Source organism: Equus asinus, chromosome 5, assembly GCF_041296235.1.
Source record: "Equus asinus isolate D_3611 breed Donkey chromosome 5, EquAss-T2T_v2, whole genome shotgun sequence".
NCBI lineage: Eukaryota > Metazoa > Chordata > Mammalia > Perissodactyla > Equidae > Equus > Equus asinus.
In genome coordinates this window covers 98,587,465-98,610,496 of record NC_091794.1, presented here as the reverse complement: position 1 = coordinate 98,610,496, position 23,032 = coordinate 98,587,465, and the positions used below count along the sequence as shown (strand labels likewise).

The window sequence follows — 23,032 nt, the reverse complement described above, 5'->3', positions numbered from 1 at the left end:
TTGTCTTTGTACTCTCAGCTGAAATGACACCTCCTATAGTCTCTGTGACTGCCCAATCACTGGCTATCATATCACCTAATTTAATTTCTATGCACTGAAACATTATTTTTCTTTTTGCAGTTGTTGTTTGTTTATTTATTACCTGTCTTTCGGGGAGCTTTCCCACTAGAATGTAAGGTCCATAAAAGACTCATAAAGGCAGACTATTGTGTTTACTACATATATGACAGTATATCCAGGCAGTATTCCCTAAAATGTGGCTGGCACGTTTTTGGTACTCAATAAATATATATCACAGAGGCTAAACACACAGGCTATGGATTTAGACAAACGTAGGTTTGGATCCCGGTTCTGCCATTTACTTACTACAGCATGAGTTTACAAGTGGAACCTAATTTCTCAGCCTTGACTTCCTATCATAGGGTTATTGTGAGGATTGCATTAAAAACGTATATAAAAGCACTTGGCACATTGCCAAACATAAAGCTAAGGTTCAAAAATATTAATCTGCATTATTGTTAAGAAAAATAGCACCTATTAAGATGTCAGAAAAACACTCTTCCTTAGGTAATCCTTTAGCATGACACACTAATACCCTAAAGGCAATAAAATAGCTTATGCTCTAAAGCTAGAAGCCTGGATTTGAACCCTGAGTCTGCCACTTAGCGGCAGCATGACCTACAGCAAGTTACCTTACATCTTTGCATCTTAGTTTCCTTATCTGTAAAAATGGCTATTATAATAATATTAATGTCAGGAAGGTGTTATGAGGATTAAGTGAACTAATATATATAAAACACACAGAATAGCACCTAGCACACAGTAAGCCCTCAATATGTCTGACATTATTACCTGGTTCTTATCGCCACTTTGCAGCAAGCTTCCTTGTACACTGCACAATGAAATTCCTGAGTCATAACCGACTCTGTCTTCCATACCGCAGGTCTGGACTAGCACTAATGACTCTTCAAAGAGTCCTCTTGTTGTACTTAAATGTTACTAAGCTCTTTTTCTCCCACTTCCAATTCATCACAGGGTCATACTTTTCCCCTTTCAAAGTATTTGTTGCTTACTGACTTTGTACATCCTTCAAATTATTTCTAAAGCCAATCTCCACTGCTTGCTTCCTTATTGTCTCGTTTTTCATCTTTCTTAGCTTTTCCATTTTCTTGTCTTTCACATTTCCCTACTTCCACGAAAGAAAAAAAGCTGTGCTGCCAGTTTACAAGAATACTCCTTATTTTCCAGGAATCTAATAAATCATAATATATGAAGCATATTCTTTGGCTCTTTCCAGTTAATGTTCTTTTATTTTTGTTGCATTTCCAAGGGCTTCTGCAAAGTACTCCTCTCCAACTCGCTCATAATCAAAACTTCTTCTGAATTTTGGACAATTTCAGAGGCTTGAGGGTTTTAGAAGGGTGGGCTGGCTATAGTTAACCAAGGTGACTTTTATGTATAGAAAGCAAATAATGACTAGATTGTCAAGAGAACAAGTAAGCGTGAAAGAATTTTTAATAACATAATGCCATAGCAAAAAGTAGTTAATATATCTGACAAATACTTTAAAATATAAGCCTTGCTGACTCCAGATTCCTAAACTAGATCTTATTACATGATCCTTCTAAGACCCCAGAGGTCTACTAGCATTTATTACAACTACAATTTAAATAACTATTCGTGGAATTATCTGTTTATGGACTATCTCTGCCACTAGATTATAGGGCTCATGAAGCCAGGCAGTATGTCTATCTTATTCACTACCATCTTAAAACGAAGCTCAAGAAGGGGGTTAGGGTTAAAGCAAATTCAAAGCCACATCTTGAAATGTTTCACTCAGGCCGTCTGACCCTGGCATGTTGTTTATTCCTTTGTGCCTCAGTTCTTCACTTATGAAATAAAGAAAAAGTAATGCCAGTCATACTTTAAGGTTATATGAAAATGACAATAAAATGACTGTAAAGATTATGACAGGTAATATATAGGGAGCAGGAAGGCCTCATGATGATAATGTGTTGTTTTCTTCATTAATATCAGTCAATTTGACTATCCCATAGTGAGGACTGATTGGTACCCATTCTGTCTTCCTGCCACTTGATCTTGTGCACCATAGCATCAATACCAAAGAGTACTTGGCAGAAATGCATAAGAGTTGTGCAAACCGAAGTGTGTGGGACTTGGATTACTCACTCCAAGTCCTATCAGTCGACCACGACGACTGCTTTAGACCAGAACCAGGATACTATGTCTCTCTGCGACAGAGCTTTCCGGGTGCTGCTGTTTCTAAAAATTTCATTTACCTTAAAATCATTAATGTGTAGAAATTCATCAATGATAGATTTGGACTTCCTCTCCATCTCCTCTTCTGACAATGTAGGCTTGTCAGAGGCTGATGTTGCTGGAATTTCTGATTTTGCTACTAGTGAGGTTAAAAAAGTGAGAAAGTAAAAATAGCAAAAATTATCATTAAAATGGTGGATTTATGGTTGACAATATTTACATGTTGTTACACTGTTTTTTCAGTAAAGGTATTAAAATAAATACAAATTTGACAAAGATACCTAAAAGCAGAATACAGAAACATTTATTTTAGAATAGATAGGCACTAAGTAACTCATAATCCATAACAATTAAAAGGATATAGGGCTAGTATAAACTTTTTTTTTGAAGATGGTACCTGAGCTAACATTTGTTGGCAATCTTCTTTTTCTTTTTCTTCTTCTTCTTCTTCTTCTCCCCAAAGCCCCCCAGTACTTAGTTGTAGATTTTAGTTGTGAGTGCCTCTGGTTGTGCTATGTGGGACGCCACCTCAGCATGGCCTAATGAGTGGTGCCATGTCTGTGCCCAGGATCCAAACTGGCGAAACCTTGGGTCACCGAAGCAGAGTAGGCAAACTTAACGACTCCACCATGGGGCCAGTCCCGACAAACTTTTATAATTAGAGTTTTCTCGTTCCTTTCTGTTTTTGGATTCCTCTCCATGGCTTCGATGATCAAGATCACATGAGGCCTGCACAATCGTGCAGAGCTCTACCCACAGTGGTCTTTGGCAGTTGCTCAAACATGCCATGGTTCCATCTATTACTACTTTGCTCATGGTGCTCCTCCTGTCTGGAATGCTCTTTTTCTCTGCTCCATACCCGTCCCTCCTCGCAAACCTGTTTTAACTCCTACTGGTCCTTTAGACCTGAGGAAACCTCCCTGACATCCCTCTGTGTCAATTCCATATAGTTTGTTTGTTAAGCACTCTCTCAGAACTATGTTCCCTTCCTTCATATCATCTTCCTCAGTCTGCACTTTATATATATATATATATACTCTTTAGTGGAATTATTTGACAAAGGTCTTCCTGACCCAGCAGGCTGAAGGCCGACAGCAGGGATCAAGGGCCCAGAGGTCACTACACGCTCTGCGTACATGTGGTGAATGAACAAACGACCCACACAGAAAACATGCATAGGGCAGCTGTGCTACATTAGTCACTAAACACAAGGTACTTTCTTGTCCTATCCTGTTATGTTCCCAAAGTATCTAGCACAGATAAGAGAGCCATATGTCCCTAAAGCTAAAAATCTGAGACCTGTTTGTTGGGAGAAGACATTTCAATTTGCCTCTGAAATCCATTTAGAGACCATAGGTAGGAGACACAATTTAAACAGTGAAACAAATCTGAAAGCTATAAAAATGTTATAAACAACAAATACTACTTCAGGATCAATATTTTTAAAATGCTGAAAATTATCTTTCAATATTTTTCATTGCTGTCATGATCATCATCATGACATCTAATTCCTTTTGAAAACTTTGTATTTATTGGGTAATGTTCTAAATATTTACACGTATTAACATCTCATTTAGTCTTCATAATAACCCTACAGGGTAAGTATATTATCCCAATATAACAGATGAGAAAACTGAAACAGAGGTAGGTTAAATACATGTGGTAATTTTAAGACCATTATCTGAGTTGGTCCTCTAAGCATATACATGCTAAAAATGTCAGAATTTTCACGCATTTGAGGGGTTCTACAATGCACAGGCACTCTAATGCACAGTGGGGTGTTATTCAGGGAACTTGTAAGAAATTCAGATTGCTTAATATACAGCAAGAGGACCTCATCATCATCACATTTAATAGAGAAAAAGAAAATTCACCAATTTGCTGAACAAAGGGATATCTGGGTAATGAGAATATGTTACAAAACTATGAAGATACCCTTTAACTTTTTTCCCCCTGCTTTTTCTCCCCAAATCCCCCCAGTATAGAGTTGCTATTTTAGTTGTGGGTCCTTCTGGTTGTGGTATGTGGGATGCTGCCTCAACATGGCCTACTGAGTAGTGCCATGTCCCTGCCCAGGATCCGAACTGGAGAAACCCTGGGCAGCCGAAGGGGAGTGTGCAAACTTAACCACTTGGTCACAGGGCCGGCCCTACCTTTAACTTCTAAGGCACTGGTGTGTGTGTTATCATGTATAGATTCTGAAATCTACTCAGACACAAAGTCTCCTTTGTATCTTCCCTTCTAAATTTAAGGCCCAAATCTTCATCTGTACCTGTTCATATCAAGTCACTCACCTGACTCCCTGGTTTTGCTTCGGTCAGCCTCAGTGCTGCTCCTTTCCACATCCATGCCTCCTGTGAGCTGTTTCACAGTCTCTAGCATCTCTCTCCGTTGCTCTTCCTGAGACTGATTGTCTAACAGGTCTTTACTACTGCTGCCCCTCATGAAAGTGTTTGGACGAGTTGTTGCAGACGGAAGGGGCTTGTCATTCTTCTCCCTGCCCATGCTTCCACGACTTAAAAGACAAAACACTTTTCAAAGGAAAGACCACCCATCCCCATGTATTCAAATTATAAAACAACAGTAAAACTTTCTAAAAGTAAGAAGAATAATTTTTCACAGATAACTTTAGATGTGTGAGGCACAAATGATATTTCAAAGTGTAATTATTTACGTAAACAAGTAAAATCAGTGCTTTAAAGGGAATATTAAGATATGCTTTAAGTTTTTCTTAAATGTCAAAGGGATACTACTTATAATTTTAAAAAGCCAACGGCAACTCCTTATGTTAGTTTTTAAAAATCTCATAAGAATAAGAAGACAGTGATGAATGTATAAGCTAAATGAGTAAAAGGTCAACAGAATACCAAGAGAGCATGGTATCACTACCTTAGAATTATACAATGATACTTTAGTTATTCAGAAATTTCAAATATATGGAAAATATCTGATAATCAAGTAGCAGAAATAGTTTTTGAATAGCCAGTCACATACTTCACTCATTTTAAGAGAGAATCTTCCCATATCTCCCTACTTAGTCTTCTTTTAGATAACTCTAACCAGCAAAAAGTTCCTTGGCTCATGGCAGATCAGAAGCAGCAAATTAAAAGGGAGAGAAGAGGAAAGACTCAGAGGCATGATAACAACCGAACCACTATGAAACAACATACACAAGTACTCACAAAGCAGAGTCACTGGGGGAAATGTCTGGCAGGGTAAAGAGCCACAAACAGCTCAATAACACAACAGATGCTCAATGATAATCCAAGTCATAATTAACAAGTTGACTTGTGTTAAGTACATTTTGTTTCAGAAGCCAAGGGAATAGTAACATAGTTTAGAAAGTCTCCCTTGCCAAACTGATTGCAATAGTATAAAAACCAAAAGTTTGAGAGCTTAAAGAAACTTCAGTTTTGAAAGTGCTTATATCAAAACTTTTGTTCTCTGTCACTATATTACAGGCTCTCATCCACTCTCCATAAACCAGCCAACGGAACACTTGGCTGTATCAATCCTACAAAAACGAAAACAGGAAGATAGTAGAATACAAAGAGTACTAAAAAATAAAAACCTCAAATACAACTTGAAAAACAGTGTGACAGAAAAGTGTGTGGGTGGACTGTCATGCCCTTTAATTCACGTGCTTGAGACTGCTAGGAGAATCTGGAGCATCCTGAGGCATTAGCTTGGAGAGCCCTATACAAGCTCCAGGGCTCTCTGCGTGGGCCTGGTTTTCTTAAGAAGCAAACTATTAGATACGTGCCAGATAATCTGCCCTTTCCTTTCACCACACCCCAAATCTATGAACCAATTACGTTCTTATTTTGAAAATTACAGAATGTGAATATTAAAGGAGGAAAAGTAAAAGTAAATCAACCTTAGGGATGAAAAGAATCCATCCATAGGCATTATCATCATAATCTTTCTGTGTGTGTGTGTGTGTGTGTGTGTGTAGGGGGGAGAGAGAGAGAGAGAGACAGAAGGAGAGAGAGAGAGAGAGGGAGGAGAGACGGAGACAGAGAGAGAGAGAGAGAAAAAGAAAGAGAAAGACAGAGAAAAAGAAAGAGAAAGACAGAGAGACAGATTGATAGAGAGACTGACTGACAAGCCGGTTAGTCTTGAATTCACATGGAGAGTAAGCTTCTAACCTGGTTAAGGTCCGTCGGGAATCAAACTCTAAAGGCGTGGATGATGCAGACCCTGAGGGTGCTGGAGGTTGTAAAGCAGAGAATCTGTTTAAACTGGAAGCACTTGACCGTAATGCATCTAGGTGTTGAAGATTGAGAAAAAAATACAAATCACATGACTAAGATATAGCTTCTAATTCATCTGCCTCCTTGGGGCGGGGCCTGAGACGCGACATGTCTAACAAGCTTAACAAGGTGATGCCAATCCCCTGGGGTCCACAGACCATACTCTTAGAAGTAAAGGGTTAGAGGAAATTTGTATGCAAAAAAGAATTTAGAAACCTTTGTTCATTACAACTATTTCCTCCTTCAAAAACATAAATTATCCTTGGTAGGGCATGGGGGTGGGAGTGATAAACAGGGGAAGGAGGGAGGCAAGCAAAAACAAAGCAAAATATTTCACTTAAAAAAAAGCTAATTGAAATGCTATGATCTCATTTATGTAAAATTATGCATGTGGGTATAAATGAATAATGCAATTTTTTAAAATTTAAAGAAAAAAAGGCCAAAATTATTCAGTGGAAGGGAAATATGGGAAGGAGGTTAACAGCAAACTTTTTATTCATTCCATTGGGCTTCTTCAGCTTTGAAGATGTCTGTGATGGTCTGAACATTTCAATCCTAAGGTCAAATCTCTCAAAATCTGACCTTTGTGGGTTTTTTTTTTCAGGAAAATTAGCCCTGAGCAAACATGTGCTGCCAGTCCTCCTCTTTTTGCTGAGGAAGACTGGCCCTGAGCTAACATCCATGCCCATCTTCCTCTGCTTTATATGTGGGATGCCTGCCACAGCATGGCCTGACAAGCGGTGCATAGTCCACACCCAGGATCCGAACTGGCAAACCCCGGGCTGCTGAAGCGGGACGTGCAAACTTAACCGCTATACCACCAGGCTGGCACCTCGAAATATTACTTTTGATAAAGATTTTTGAAAAGCATTTCAATCTAATTGTTTATTCTTTTACAACTCCCTGAAATTAAATGCTTCTAGGTATTAATATTCTTTTTCTGAGCAAAATGAGTAGCCCTTTTAATTTGGGGGTCCCAGTTATTTCTCTAATTATATTGAATTTGTGAACAACAACAACAGAACTTAACAGAGTAAAGTCTTAAAAAGCCCAACTGAACTAAAAAACTTTTAAAAAATACTTAAGAATCCTTCTTAGGAGGAAACCCTCAATTTCTGTTAGTCAGAAAGGGACTCAGATAAGTTTGGGCACAACTAGTCTACAGACCTTTCCCCCAAATCGTTATGAAATGGCTGTGGAGATGTGCGGGAAGTCTCACGAGAGTGCTGAGAGAACGCGTCCCAGCCCCCGAGAGGGGCGCTCCGTACTCACCAGTCTCGCTGGCCTTTGCTCCACCACTGCTGCCTTTGCCCCAGCTGCCCAGCTGCGCTTTCGGTACCAGCTGAATTTTCTCATCAATTGTGGGCTGTAACATAAGCAACCACAAGTCAATTACAGGAAATATTCTAAAGAATAGTTTATCTTTCTTTTCCAGTGCAGTAAAACCAATTTTAGCAACAAAACTTTGCTTGGAATGCCAATTTAAAAAACATAAATTGGAGTTGTTCACATTAAAGTGGGATTTCTGTGGCCCCTGAAGCACTTCCTTGGAATCAAGCTTCTACAAAACACAGTTCGAAACTACTGGTCTGGAGAATGTATTCCAGTCCTTCAAGAGGACGTGCCAGTTTGCTAAATGTAAGCAGTTTGTAATGACTCCTCCTGTACAATAATGCTCCCTGATGTAAAAAAAAGAAGAATACACAAATACTACAAAATTAACTCTTTCTTCACATGATTGTCAGAAAATAGGTCAAAAGACACACAGATCCCACATTTTAGCAAAGCCTAATATAGGCTGGGGCTGGGGGTGAAGAGGGAAAATGGCAGTACTCAATACAGCGGAATTAGAAAAAGAGAACAGAGGCCGGCCCGGTGGCGCAGCAGTTAAGTTCACAGGCTCTGCTTTGGTGGCCTGGGCTTTGCCGGTTTGGATCCCAGGCACAGACACGGCACCGCTTGGCAAGCCATGCTGTGGTAGGTGTCCCACACATAAAGGAGAGGAAGATGGGCATGGATGTTAGCTCAGGGCCGGTCTTCCTCAGCAAAAAGAGCTAGATTGATAGTAGTTAGTGCAGGGCTAATCTTCCTCAAAAAAAAAAAAAAAAAACAAAGAGAGAGAATGGAAAATTAGATGGGGAGCTAAGGTGCCTGATCTCTCTCAGGTTTAACCCTCAAAGCAGAAGTTTAGTACGAATGAGTAGAATTACAATGCAATAGAAACTATCATAAAACACATACAACATATAAGCTACAATGCAGTTCTTTGTAACAAAGGTATTTCTGTATTCTGACAGTGATGCCTTGCTACATGACTTACTTTCACACAAATCTATCCTAGTCGACAGTGAATTTGTGTAACGGTTTTAAACTTTTTCTGGTACACTTATGTAGAGTACCTATAGTATAACTATCTGAATATGCAAACACATATTTTTCAAAATATTAAGAAAATAATGTTGTAGGTTTAATACCAGCACTCTTCTTCTTTATAGTGTCCATGCACAGAAATAGTATTTAAAAACACAGAAAAATGTTATTATTAAGTATTGAGACGATTTTCAAAGATATTGGGGCTGATACTGGAGGAATTCTTTAAATACAAGGTTTTGGTTACAACTGCCTTTCACTGAAAATGGGAGAGGATGGGATCAAGTTGTACACAGCAGTGGAGTCCTGCCCTGCAATGTAAACAGCTAGAAGAACGCATCAAAACCTTAGAGAGGGGGATCCTAGCTAATTAGCATCAAGAAAGATCCAGAAAGGGAATGTTCTATCTTGAGCAATGCTTTGACAAAACCATAAAGATGCAGGGGCCAGCCCAGTGGCGTAGTGGTTAAGTGTGCGCGTTGTGCTCTGGCGGTCCGGGGTTCACCAGTTCGGGTCCTGGGTGCAGACATGGCACCACTTGGCACGTCATGCTGTGGCAGGTGTCCCACATATAAAGTAGAGGAAGATGGGCACGGATGTTAGCTCAGGGCCAGTCTTCCTCAGCAAAAAGAGGAGGATTGGTAGTGGATGTTAGCTCAGGGCTAATCTTCCTCAAAATAAACAAATAAAAATTTAAAAATGTAAAAACACATAAAGATGCAAATAACGTACCCATCTTCTAATTTTCTCAGCCTTATTCTTTTTGTCAGTTATCTTCTTTCATTTGAGATTTTCACATTAGCTTTAGACTGCCCTTAGTATCCTACTGGCAAGTTGTCAATTTTCCGAACTATGGAAAGCGTATTACAAGTAAGGATCACATTAGACTTGCAAATGATTTGCAAAACCCACTGGGCTGTACAAGTTTCCACTTTTACAAAATGTAACTCCACTTTCTCTACTTTCTTCAAGATTCTTCCCCCTACTCACAGTGATCATCAACTACTACTGCTAAAAACACCGGCCAGGAGAAAATTCTTTCCTCTTACTGCCCATAGATTCTCAAGAGAGAGGAAAAGTAGACTATATTAAATCTTTTTTTTTTTGAGGAAGATTTTGAGCTAACTACTACCAATCCTCCTCTTTTTGCTGAGGAAGCCTGACCCTGAGCTAACATCCATGCCCATCTTCCTCTACTTTCTATGTGGGACACCTGCCACAGCATGGCGTGCCAAGCGGTGCCATGTCCGCACCCAGGATCCGAACCAGTGAATCCTGGGCCGCCGAGAAGCAGAACCTGTGCTAACTGCTGCACCACCAGGCCGGCCCTAAATCTTTATCACAGAATTATTTCTGGTAGGCCCTCTTGGATTTCTTTTTGGCCTTGGCTATGGCAAACCATTAATTCTTTTCATGATTAGACTTAAAACAGGTGGTTGCTTCTTCCTCAGAGCTAAGGATACACTGAACAGCATGCAATTGACCATGGCTTCCGAAATCTCACTCTTATATTAAGCATCTCGTGACTTTAAGAATTAACCTAGTTAATTCCTCCTTAGTAAATCCTCATAGAAATAAAAAGGACTACTGCCAGGACAAGTAGGTAAGAATACACTGATCAATACTATCTTGTAAAAAAGCATCTACATTAAAAAAGAACCACCCCATAAAATCTGCAATAGGGCTATTTTATATGAGCAAGAAGTAATTCCGAGAGTCACATTTTGAGGCGTAAGTTGTATTTCAAATGTCACACTCACCTTAGTGATCTTCAGGAATTTTGAGGGGTCCAGTACCCGACTATTCTTGGCCCCTTGTACAGTGTTCCACCCACCTTCATCCACTCTCTGGACGCCTGCAGGGAGGAGAGAGTGAGGCAGTCTCTCGTCTGTCTCAAGTCAGTTTGATAGTGAAAGTGAGCAGTATTTTCAACTTAGCAGCTCCAATCAAAACCAAGGAAAATGACAAAAGATATTAGTAAAACATTGCTGGCAGTGTCTTTAATACCCACAAGAAGAAAATGTCAAGCAGAAGTACTCTATATAGGATCTTGCATGAAACATTACTGACCTAGAAGAAACCAGCTGATATAAATGAACAGAGATTTAGTCCTAGACAAAGGAGGGCCAAATCTAGTGTTACAGAGTTAATGATTAGAACACTTTGGGAGAAATCAAATGGAAATTATTTATTCCAAAGTTTATTTCACTTAATGCTATCAAATGACACAATATAATCAGATCATTCCCCCAAAACCTCATTCTCCAACCTTTCAGTCAGCTGCGCAGGCAGAAAACCTGGACTCCTTCTTTCTCACACTTCACACCCAATTTGTCAGCAAAGCTTGTCAGTTCAACCTTTACAACATATTCAGCAGCTAGCCCCTTCTAACTACTACCACCACCACATCAATTTGGTTTAAGCCAGAAATATTTCCTCCATTAGCATAAAAACCTCCTCATTGGGGCCGGCCCCGTGGCACAGTGGTTAAGCTCACGCGTTCCATTTTGGTGGCCCAGGGTTCAGGGACTTGGATCCTGGGCACGGACCTACACACTGCTCATGAAGCCATACTGTAGCGGCATCCTACATACAAAATAGAGGAAGATTGGCACAGATGTTAGCTCAGGGCCAATCTTCCTCACCAAAAAACATAAGTAAATAAAATTTAAAAAATAAAGACAGAATCCTCCTCAATGGCTTTCCTTCCACCCTTATGTGTTTTCATCATGGCAGCCAGTGTGACTCTAGTAAAGCGTAAGTCAGGTCCTATCACTTCTCTGCTCAAAACACTTATTACCTCTTTATCTCACTCAGAGAAAAAGAAAGATTCCTTATAAATGGCCTACAAGCTCTAAAGAATCTGGCCCCGTCTCTCAGACTCGACCTTCTACTACTCTCCCCAGGCCCTCTAGTCCAGTCACACCGGCCTCCTTGCTGTTCCTTGAAAGCGCTGCTCCAGGGCTTCTGTACTTACTATGCCCTTGGCTGAAAATCCTCTTAGCCCAGAGCTGCAGGACTTCATTCCCTCACTTGCTTCAGGGCTTTGTTCAAACACCAACTTTAATAGCTCCCAATCTTCCTATTTAAAATTGTAATGTCCCCCCAACCAAGCCCTGCACTCCCCACTCCCTCCCTCTCTGCTTTATTTTTTTTTAATAGAAGAAACATAGCTGAAAAAGTTGTATATTTAAGTATTTGTTTATTGTCTTTTTCTCAGTAAGATGGAAGCTGCACGAAGGAAGGGACTCCCTCCTGTTAAGCGACAGGAACTCAATAAACATTTGTTGAATGAATAAAAGACCACCAAATAGTCTATCCAAAAGATTTTCTGATCCTCACATACTTTTTGATTTTCTCTGTGCTATCTGATATTACTGAAAAGTAATGTTTTTCATAATAATGAGAAGACTTGGTTCTTCCCTGTTTCTCTGACACATATCCTAGCATCTCTTCTTCTCCACTTGTTCTTTTCCAAGAGTTATTCCTTTAGTCATATGTGGACATCCTCCACGGATTAGGCTTTCTTATCTTTTCCCTCTCAGTCTAGTTCAATAGTAAATAAAAGTCAATACCTGAAAGGCATTGGGGCTAGGGACAAGGATGAGGAAGTTAAGTGTGGTGTCCCACGAAACTTAAAAGCACATTTTCTTCCCTGGAGGATTCATCTCTCCTAACTTCACTGAGCTCTACTGTGTCTGTGATGAACAACAGCTAATGGTTATTGAGTATTTACTATGTGCCAGTTGCTATGCTGAACACTTTACAGATATTACCTCATTTCATCCTCACATAAATCCTAGGTACTGTAATTAGATCCCTTTTACAGACTGACTTGTACAAGGTCATAAAGCTAGGATGCAGGAGAGCTGAAGTTCAAACGCAGACAATTTGGCTCCCAAGTCTATGCTCTCAATCACTATACTATGGGACCCAGTCACTACCCTAATCATTTAACTGCACAGGGGACAAATGAGCATTCTCATTTGGATGCCCTATTGTCACCTCAAAATAAAGAGGCTTAACAGAAAAATGATCATTTCCCTTCTGAAAAAGGTTTCCTCTTCCAATGTTCCTAAACTTAGCCAATGGACTTTCTATTTTCTAAGGTGTAAAATGCCTTGTATCTCATCTTTGCTTTTTGCCTTGTTTCTTCCCTTTTATTTTTATTGCTACCAAGTCTCACTTCCTTCCATGTATGATTTCAGCAACAGTAACATTCCTGAGTTCAGTGTAACCCTTTGATTCATCATGTGAACAGCAATAGACTTATTTCATTTACATACCTCTGGCCTGACATTACTCCTTTGCTCAAAAATTTCCAATGGCTCCTTAATGTCCAAATCAAATCAAAGTTTAATCTGGCTCCACTCTTCTAAACATTTTTCCATTCCTCCTTAAAGAACTTAAAGTTTGCTCCAATCAGGCTTGTTTATTTCTCTTTACAATTTATGTTTATTTTAATTTCATGACTAAAATTCTTTCTTCCCTTCCAAATATCTACCATCCACCAAGATTCAGTTCAAGTGTCCCTTCCTCAAATAAAGATTTCTTCCGGCTCTCTCTCGCTCTCTTCTTCTCTGAAGTTTAACAACCTTAATAGAGAATACACTTCATCATCGATAATATTTCCATTTGCTTAACAAATGTTCCCTCTATTAGTTTTGCCTTCCCAGATAAACTGTAAGCTTTTAGAGGAAAAGTATTTTCTAGAGTATCTTCTACTCCTTTTTATATCCCTTACCAATACTGACTGAGTATACAGAAGATGCTCAGTAAAGTCTTGCTGATTACTGACTTCGAAGTAGTCAAAGAAATCATGTTTGCTTCCTGCCTTCTCTGCTCTGACTCAATAACCAGTCTCTGGGTGAAACTGCTTCCCTTACCAACCACCACTCTAATCTTTGGGTTATTTTTTCTCATCTCACTTCACATCTAAACATAGAATTCTTAAACGTCTGTCGCTCAAACTCCCAAGCACGCTACCGCCCAGGCGACTCCACCCTCACCTGGCCTCCTCTTCTCCTTGGTCATGAGCTGCTGGACCTTCCTTTGCTCTTCTTGTTCTTCTATTTTAGCCTCTTTGTGAATCTGTTCAATAGTTTTAGGCCCTTGATCTGCTCTTCGAGATACCCAATTACACTATAAAATGAGAAAATAAAGTTATCAGCCACATAACTAAAAATAACAAAACTTTGAAAATCTATTTTATACTTTCCACTGCTGGAAAAGTGTAAAAATACATATAAAATCTGGTACCATGGCAGTTTTTCATCTGTCTTACAGATGGCAATATGTGCAGTTAGGGGATTAGAGCTAAAGAATTAATTCTTCTCAATAAACCCTGAACTATTCTACATTGAGCATTCCAAAACCCAATGGATTAAAAAGAGTGAAAGATTGGTCCAAATGTATTTTTTAAAAATTATTTTGTATATTTGAAAGAAGACAGAAGAGAAATCAAGAAAAATTAGGATGTTTTAGCCTTTCCTTAATTGGGGTATTGCTACTCAGTTCATATCACACTCCCTGGGGGTTGTAAATCAAGGATGACTAGAATTTTTCTTCCTTCCATATCACGGTTCTGGTGTTCTATTCCAAGTGCCACATCACTCTGCCCTTTGGTTATCCTTTCTGCTAAGGACAAAACAAGTCGTCTCCTCATAATTATACTTCTCCCTTTCCTTCAATTTCCAGCTACAGTCCCAACATCTGATGTAAGTCCAAGGTGTTGAAGGCATGGGTGGAGAAGTTTTTTCTGTTTATTCATATTAGCTAGAGGCAAGGATGGCACATAGGTTAAAATCAGCATAAAAATTCTAATCAAGTGGTAGTGGCTTTGGTAATAAGGATCCTGAGGTCACCTCTGGGCTTAGCAAGATAAAGAACCAGCATCAATGCTACTGGTCTACGTGCAGGCAGGGAACAGGTGGGACCAGTATTCACTTTCTCTAGTTTAGAGCCGGCTGCAGTATATTCCCAGCAGGAATTAAAATAAGAAGAGAAAAAGAGGTAGTAATGGTAAAAACTGCATCTAGTACGAGAAATGAGGAAAAAAAAGGCAGAACAGGAGGGTATACAAGAAAAACAATAAAGAAAACATCAACATCTCCTATGAGCTGGGCACCTTACATAATTACCTCACTCAATTTTTATAACACATCTGCAAGGTAGGCAACATGCCATTTTAGAGACTAAAAATGTAAGGCTCAGGGAAGTTAAACGTATTCATTTTGAAGATGAGGCTTCCTAATTATTTAGCATCCTAAGACTAAATTTAATTAACTACGGTTTGAATTCAGAATGGCTGATTTTAAAACTGCAATGTGGTTTGATAATTAAAGAGAAGAAACATGTAACAGGTAGGTATATATACGCCTTTTGTCCTTCCACATAGCTCCCTCATTACAGTTTGTCAATTCAAGTTCTGAGAGTCATGTAGCAAAAGCATTAAGTTTTTACACATGCAAATACTAGGACAGCCTCCCCAACCCACTTCCTCAACAGAGACTGAAGAGGTAGGCTTATTATTGTTTACTCACCAGCCTTAGGTCTATCACATCCTGAAGCATGAATCGAATCCTAGATGAAGTTTTTCTCTCTTTCACAATTTTCTCCATCTGATTAAAATACTGGTCCATACGGGGCTGCAAAAGACAAAATCATTAGCATTCCTGGCTGAGGAATTTAAATGTAATTTTATCATATAGAATTTTTAAATGGCCTAGGAATACAACTTATAGCCAAAAGGTAACATGGTAGAATTTTTACTTGAGCATATGACACCCAAAATGAAGGCTACATATTCCAGGCAGCTGGCCATGGTCATGTGACTAATCACAGGTCAACAGAATATAAAAGGAAACGTCATACTGCAGCCCCCTGGAAACTTCCTTAAGAGAGAGGTGCCTGTGTCCTTTGCCCATTTCCAACCTTCTCTGCTAAGAACATTAAGGACAAGAACTATACCTTAGGAATGACACAATGATAAGCTGGATGAACTGGATTTTTTGATTATCTCTGAGCCAGCAGACCAGTCTCAGACTTCCTTACTTACACGAGTGAGAAATAAACCTCAATCTTGCATAAACCACTGATATTTCGGGTTTTCTGTCACAGCCAAACATAACTGTAGCTGATTCAGATGTTAAGAAACATTTCTGACATTATTTCCTAGAATCATTTCTAATTTCCCTGGCTTTTATTTGGAGAGCACCACGTAATGATGAATTATAATATTTTTAATGATTTCTTATATTAGGGTTAGATAGCTGTGTTATTAATTAGAGCATAAACTTAAGAAAGCTACTGGGTCTTAGTCATGTCTGTATGACTCTCAATCCTGGCCTATAGTAGCTTTTCTCTCCGTATTTCTGCCCTCAATTTCTGCCTTTAACAAACGACCTCTGAAATGGTCATGCAGAAAAATGAATAATCTCAACAATTCAGGAACTGGCTTTGATATAATTTGGAACCCTCTTCACTTGTGACTTTAATGGAAATGTGGTAAGGAGTATGATGGCCAAACATTGACAAGGAGGAGGACAAAAGAAAAAAAGTAAACAGCCTACACTGCTGGGACAAGATGAAGTGCTTATGTTGACAGTCCTGGTTCCTTTGCAACTGACAAAGAGCCCCTTCTGGAAGTTTCTGAGGTTTTGGATTTTTACCTTTGCCTTCTCAAAGTCCAGGTCTTTGCCAATGGTGGTGAGTAGGCGACACAGACACTCTAGGGACTCTTCATCATGGTTCTTGAGCAGCTTCACCACACAGTCGTGCATGATGGCCTCAGTCAGCATCTTGAGTTTAAACAGCTCTCCAATAAACTTGATGTTACCAATGGACCTCCGCCGGGCTCTGTCCTTGGCTTCCTCTAGTTCATCATGGAGCCTTGTCCTCTCCTCTGGCTATTGTGTAAGGAAGAATAATAGAATCTTGATGAAAATTGTATTGCACAATAGATGCTAAGAACAAACACTTAGATTCATGGTCCTTACTATTTCTAGGGGGTCAGGAATATCCTCTGAGAATCTCATAGCAACTAGAAACCTACTCCTCAGAAAAGTGCACTACACTCAAAAGTTTCCATCCATTTCAGGAGATTTCTGGAACTCAGCGATCTCTCTGAAGTCTAGGTTCTGAATCCCTATCTCAGAAAGTTGATTTGCTCTAACATGTGGCACTAAAAGGAATAAAGCATTCCTCTAAACATCAATATACTATCTCCACACTGAAGAAAGACCATAGGCACCTATTGAAGTAGTAGGGAGGAGATGTAGCCGGCTTCATGAAAATTCTGTTTGATAACACTCGAAGTGCACAGCATTAGCTTTCTGTGAAAATACTTACAGCACTGGCAGCCTCGAGTTCTTTCTGCTTCTTCTCAAAGACATCATCATCTGCTTTATCTTTTTCAAACTCCTTCTGGCAACGGTTCAGTAGCAGCTTCCGGAAATTCACTGTGTTACCAGGCTTGTCTGCCATGGGTACTTTCAGCTACATCCAGATAGGAAAATGCAAAAGCAGCAAGATTACTTAAAAACATTTAAGGCTTTTCTTAAAATACCTATTTTCTTTATTATACAAAGTAATGCTGACTGAACCACAGGTAAGCATTCTACAAGAGATATATAATTTAGCTTCAGGCATTTCATGTTTCAATGGTAAGACATCTTAAATTTTATACAGAAAAGATACACATTCCTCTCATATAAATGTACTGTATTTTTTATGGCTGGTTGTACCTCTAGCTGACTTTGAAATCCATGTAATATTATTACAAGTGTGATCCTGCACTTATCTAGATCTTTTTTTTTAAACTCTGTAGGATTATTACTTTTGTTTTTCTTACTACCGTTGTAGGTACTTTGGTTTAAAGGAACAAATAGAAATGACAAAAAATGGGAGAATTTCATGATCATAGGAAAACTGCTAGAGGTAAAATCCTTATTCTAGAAAAAGTGAGAAGGGGGGACATATTTGAGGATTTTTGAGATATCTTTTCCTCAGGGGAATATCATAATAAGTAATGCTAGTACATACCTTGACTATCAATATAGTATGTTTATTAATTCTTATGTACCACAAGAAAATACTAGCTCTACAAAAGTTCAGTCTAACAAATGGTCACCTTAGAAACATTTTTTTGATATACAGACAGACCCAAAGTACAGGGGAGGGGCCACTTGGAAGCAAGATGCTTACAAGGTTTCCATTCAAATCCAATAATAATTGTTTTCTATTAACTACAATAGCTCCTATATTCAAGGTTACTTCTAACCAAACAGTCTTACGAATGTGTTTAGAACGTAAAGAAAGTGGACTGGAGCAGTGATTGACTAAAATACTCTATTTTACAGATGAAACCCCCTGAGCACCATTTTGAACAGCTATTGCATAACATGGTAAAATAGTTTTTCTGGAATCACAAAGTCACTCCTAAAGTTCTGAAATGCATGCACGGTCTTTGCCCTAGGTTTAGTGGAAGAACTTGGTAAAAAATGGGATGTATTGTATTTATACTCACAAAAGATTTAATGTTATCAACCAGAATGGAATTGGACAGCTGCTGATCAAGGCTGAATGGCTAGAGAAACTTCTTGAGAACTGAGGACTATGATGCTATAGTATATCTGTGCAGAACTGATGGCACACTCTCCAACATATTCCCTATGACATACAAAAGACCATTTAACGAGTTCTAACCAACCAAGGGACCAAGTGTTTCATTACACTTTCTTTTCAGCAGGAAACATTAACTTAGGAAGAGAAGAACATCAAATACTTCTTCAGACAACTACAGAAAAGCTAACATATTCTTATTGCCAAATTCAGGTTGTACAAATGCAAGCAATTATAAATCATTTCATAGTCAGGCCTACTCTAAAATCGCACCAGAGGTTAGGCGTTTAATCAGCCTTCAAATGAGATGCTACATGAAAGCAAAGGTTTCCCAAAGAAAAACCTAAAAGTAGACTCTATTTTCTACTACAGAGGACCCAGAATGCAAACAATGCACTACCAAGTGAACCAAGAAACAAATCCATGAGTAAGGTGGTGTAGAATAGAGCACCAACATGACATTAGGTTCCAGAACAAACTAAAGGTTCTAAAAATCAGCAATTATATTTAATTTGCTACTTTATAAGAACACAACTAAACCAGTCAAAAGGTCCTATCTAGCTTCTTGTCATAGTCATCAGCATCATCTATGTCAACACTAAGGACATAACTGACTGATCTGATAAAAACTGCCTGGGCCACAATCTATCAGCCCTAAAGAGATGTTTCCTGAATTACAGATTTACTGTGGAAACAATGGGAAAAATGTGGACAATATGAAAATGCAAGCCACTGTCTTATGGTGAGAGGGACTAGAATTAAAATGAGTCGGAAAGATTAAATAAATACCATCTGTGATCATTTTGGTTTATAGGAACAAGTAGAAATGACATAAGGCAAGTGAGAATTTTCCTACACAAAGGATGTAAAAAAACTATGCCTTTTATACCTTTTATGTAGAGAAGGCTATGTTGAAAGGGCTGGGTTAAGGATCAAAAGATTTGTGGGGCCAGCCCAGTGGTGTAGTGATTAAGTTTGCATGCTTTGCTTCAGCAGCCCAGGGTTGGCAGGTTCAGATCCTAGGCACAGACCTACACATCGCACATCAAGCCATGCTGTGGCGGCATTCCATGCACAAAGTAGAGGAAGACTACGGCTGTCAGCTCAGGGACCATTTCCTCAAGCAAAAAGAGGAGGACCGGCAATAGATGTTAGCCCAGGGCCAATCTTGCTTACTTGCTTTTTAAACAAAGGCAATTCTTCTAATCCAAGTTTCAGGTACATCATCCAAAACAAGGGAGGCACAATACCTGTGGTTCAACCTAGAGTGCAGCTTTAACCATCCAATGAAATAGGTTTGGTGGAAGCACTTCATAAGTCACAGACTCTAACTGGGAAATTCAGAACGCTGAAATTCAAAGATCACTGGAATCATGAGTCACAAAATCAGAATCTGAATGCCAGCTCTATAACTAATCAACTATATATATTTGAGCAGGTCACCTCCTTGAGCCTCAGTCACTTCAAGTGCAAAAGAAGACATTCCAACGACTGTAGCTTGAGGGACATTATAAAGTAGCTGCTGAAACAGGAGCTTTGGAGATAGTCACGATCCCCGCTCTGCTATGTGACTTTGGTCAAGTTACTTAGCTTCACCAAACCTGTTTCCTTCTACAATGGGAATGATAACATCTATCTCTTAGGACTGTTGGAAGGATTAAATGAGACAGTCTAAGTAAAGCAAATAGCTGGCACATAATTAAGAGTTCAATAAACTAATGTAGCTATATTTATACACTTGGAGCTGTATTTGACATGTTTATGATTAAATATCAAAAGTAACCTATAACACAAACATCAAAGAAAGTATGTAAGCAAAGTTAGCTCACAAAGCAATTAGGGAGAGAACCACAAAAGGCAAGAAAAATGAGCATCTGCTATCCCAAAATGATGGTACAGGACGTTTCACATATATAGGCCATAAAGAACATGTGACTGTGTGTAAGCTTTTTAGATATATTCACACGGAAGTATTAAAGCTGAACAATCAACAGAATAGCCACAGATCTGCAAGTATATATATGTCTAAACGAATGAATGCCTAGCTACAGAATTCCCTAACGACTTGTTTCGGAACATGATCCTAAGATCCTCTGGGGTGGTTAACAGGGTTGTGGAAAAATGAAAACAGGCCAGTGAGAACATACCCTCTGAGAATGCTGATACACGGTAATATTTTTGTTCTTAAGAGATGATAAATTCAAAAGGATTCTAACATTATTAAGTCAGCACGTATTGTCTGCTGGACGCTGACTGGTCAGGAGGCCCAGTGAAACCGCTCAGTCACAAGAGAACACGAAGACTATCTTAGTCTGCTTGGGCCGCTATAACAAAGTGCCCCAGATTGGTGGCTTAAACAACAGACATTCCTTTCTCCAGTCCTGGAGGCTGGAAGCCCAAGATCAAGGTGCTGGCAGATTCAGTTCTCAGTAAGGGCCCTCTTTCTGGTTTGCAGACAGCTGCCTTTTCCTGTATCTCATGCGACGGAGAGAGGAAGCTCTAGCCTCTCTCCCTCTTCTTATACAGGCAATAATACCATCATGGGGGCTCCACGCTTATGACTTCGTCTACACCTCCCTCCCTCCCAAAGGTGCCACCTCTTATTACATCACACTGAGTTAGGGCTTAAACACGTGAATTTTGGGGGGCCAGAAACATTTAGTCCACAACACTGGACAAGGTAAATGCTTGCAAATGTGACCACAGATAGTAACAAAAATGAAAGGCGACATATAGCAGTGAAAAAGGTCTCTTTAGACAACTAAAATTTTCATTAACAGTAGTTGATCAAACTAAGATATGTATGTGTCAAATGGCTTGTCTGGGAGATGGTTTCTTTTTCTTGAGGAGCAAGGGAGTCAAGGGGAAGAGTTTAATAAGGCTGTTTGGTAAACTAGATACACTAGAGAACACCTACCTTTTCATTTTTACACAGTAATAAACTAACACTGTGACATTATGTTACACTGTAAACTAACAGTGTACTATGTCATATTGTGATGAGACTTGTCCACGTACCGGTCAGCCAGCAATCTTACATAAAAATGTTGTCAGCATCAGGTTGCCATTTTCTTCAAGCAACAGAACCTGTATTGCTGATACATTTCTTGGTGTTGAGGGTAGGTACTTCTTATCCCTAAAAGGATCAAACTCCCAGAGAATCATTAAGGGCTCTCAATTGTGTGTCAGTTATGGTAGTCAAACAGGAGACTAAAAAATGGAAGGACAAGCCCTGGCCTTGCTTAGCATGCTCAGGATTTTCAATGCTGTCTCAGAAGATAAAGATGCTAGTGGTAACCCATGGTCCAAAGCCATTTTGCTCCAGAAGCATGTTCTAGTCCAAGGTAAAGTATTTGGAATGACTAGTACAATCCAGTGGCACCTCCATGCTAACTCTAAAATGTGAGGTGAACAGCGACAAATCAATTGTCAAATTGTAATTCAGGGGTCCACAGTGACATACTTTCCTCTATCAGTGGTTATGTCCTGACCTTAGTAAATCACCTGCTAAAACTGAACATAACATACTCTGTCTGTATGTACTATGAACACATCTATCAAAATACATCCCTATTAGAGACATCGGAAGAGGTATGCAGTGCTGAGCGACATCCACAAGATTCAAAACGGGGTGGTCAAGTTATGAAAGTGTAAATCATTTCTCACGAATCTTTTTTTCAAAGATTTTTTCCTCTTTCATCAGACAAGTTGCACATCCCTCCTCCTCCAGTTGACTCCAGCCACTTGCTGTTGCCTAAGGCTGACTTTTCACGTCTTTAATTCCAGCTTTATATCTGATGAGATTTAACTGTGTCTCCCTTGTTTTCCTAGTGTCTCTTCCTATACTCAGTCCTGTCAATATTTTCACATCTTGCTTTAACGCACTTAAAAAGTGGTAACACTAAAGTTTTGGATCTGGCAGAAGAGGACACAGAATGCTCAAAAACCTAGCCTTAGTGCCACTCTTCATAGCTAAAGTATGCACGCCTGCCACAGCAAAGATCTAAAGTAACAAAAATGCAGTCTTAGGACAGAAAATAAACTCAGGTTGTTATCCTTTCATTCATGCATTTACCCACTCACTCACAACACATGTCTGAGGGTCTATTATGTGCCAGGAACCATTTTGGGCAGTAGGAATTTAGCACTGGAGGAAAAAAAAAAAAGCAAAACATAAAAAGTCCCTGCTCTTAGGAGCTTACCTTCGAAAGGGGTTCTGAGATGAGGGTTTTCATTTAAATTATGATTCAAACAAAAGCACAGCAATTTTAAATTACGAATAATGGAATTTAAAACTTAAGTACAGATTCAGAGACAGGATAACATTTTCTCCTGTCCACTGTTCTCCATTTGCCACTCAATTCACATATCCTCCTAACAGAAGTAGTGACTCTAGCTACATGCTTTGCAGTTTGTGAGGAGGTCCTGCAGGTCTCTTCAGTCATCCTTAGTCGAGCTGGCAGACGCAGCAGCATACTCCAGAGGCATAGCTTACTATCTCTTACGAT

At 39.3% G+C, this 23,032-nt stretch overlaps 1 protein-coding gene across 50 annotated transcripts in view; it reads right to left on the bottom strand.

The window, feature by feature from the left end:
• EIF4G3 (eukaryotic translation initiation factor 4 gamma 3) overlaps positions 1-23,032 on the bottom strand; it is a 319,514-nt gene that overhangs the window by 33,901 nt on the left and 262,581 nt on the right. For 40 of the 50 annotated variants that reach the window (XM_070510795.1, XM_070510807.1, XM_070510812.1 and 37 more), the window contains 9 exons: positions 17,253-17,399; positions 16,574-16,810; positions 15,446-15,550; positions 13,913-14,045; positions 10,664-10,758; positions 7,806-7,899; positions 6,429-6,546; positions 4,575-4,795; positions 2,301-2,419 (listed from right to left, as the gene is read on the bottom strand). In XM_070510795.1, coding sequence (XP_070366896.1) covers positions 2,301-2,419; positions 4,575-4,795; positions 6,429-6,546; positions 7,806-7,899; positions 10,664-10,758; positions 13,913-14,045; positions 15,446-15,550; positions 16,574-16,810; positions 17,253-17,399 — 1,269 coding nt within the window. The remainder of the gene's footprint in view (positions 1-2,300; positions 2,420-4,574; positions 4,796-6,428; positions 6,547-7,805; positions 7,900-10,663; positions 10,759-13,912; positions 14,046-15,445; positions 15,551-16,573; positions 16,811-17,252; positions 17,400-23,032) is intronic. The other 10 variants (XM_070510815.1, XM_070510816.1, XM_044769906.2 and 7 more) reach the window with 1 other exon arrangement.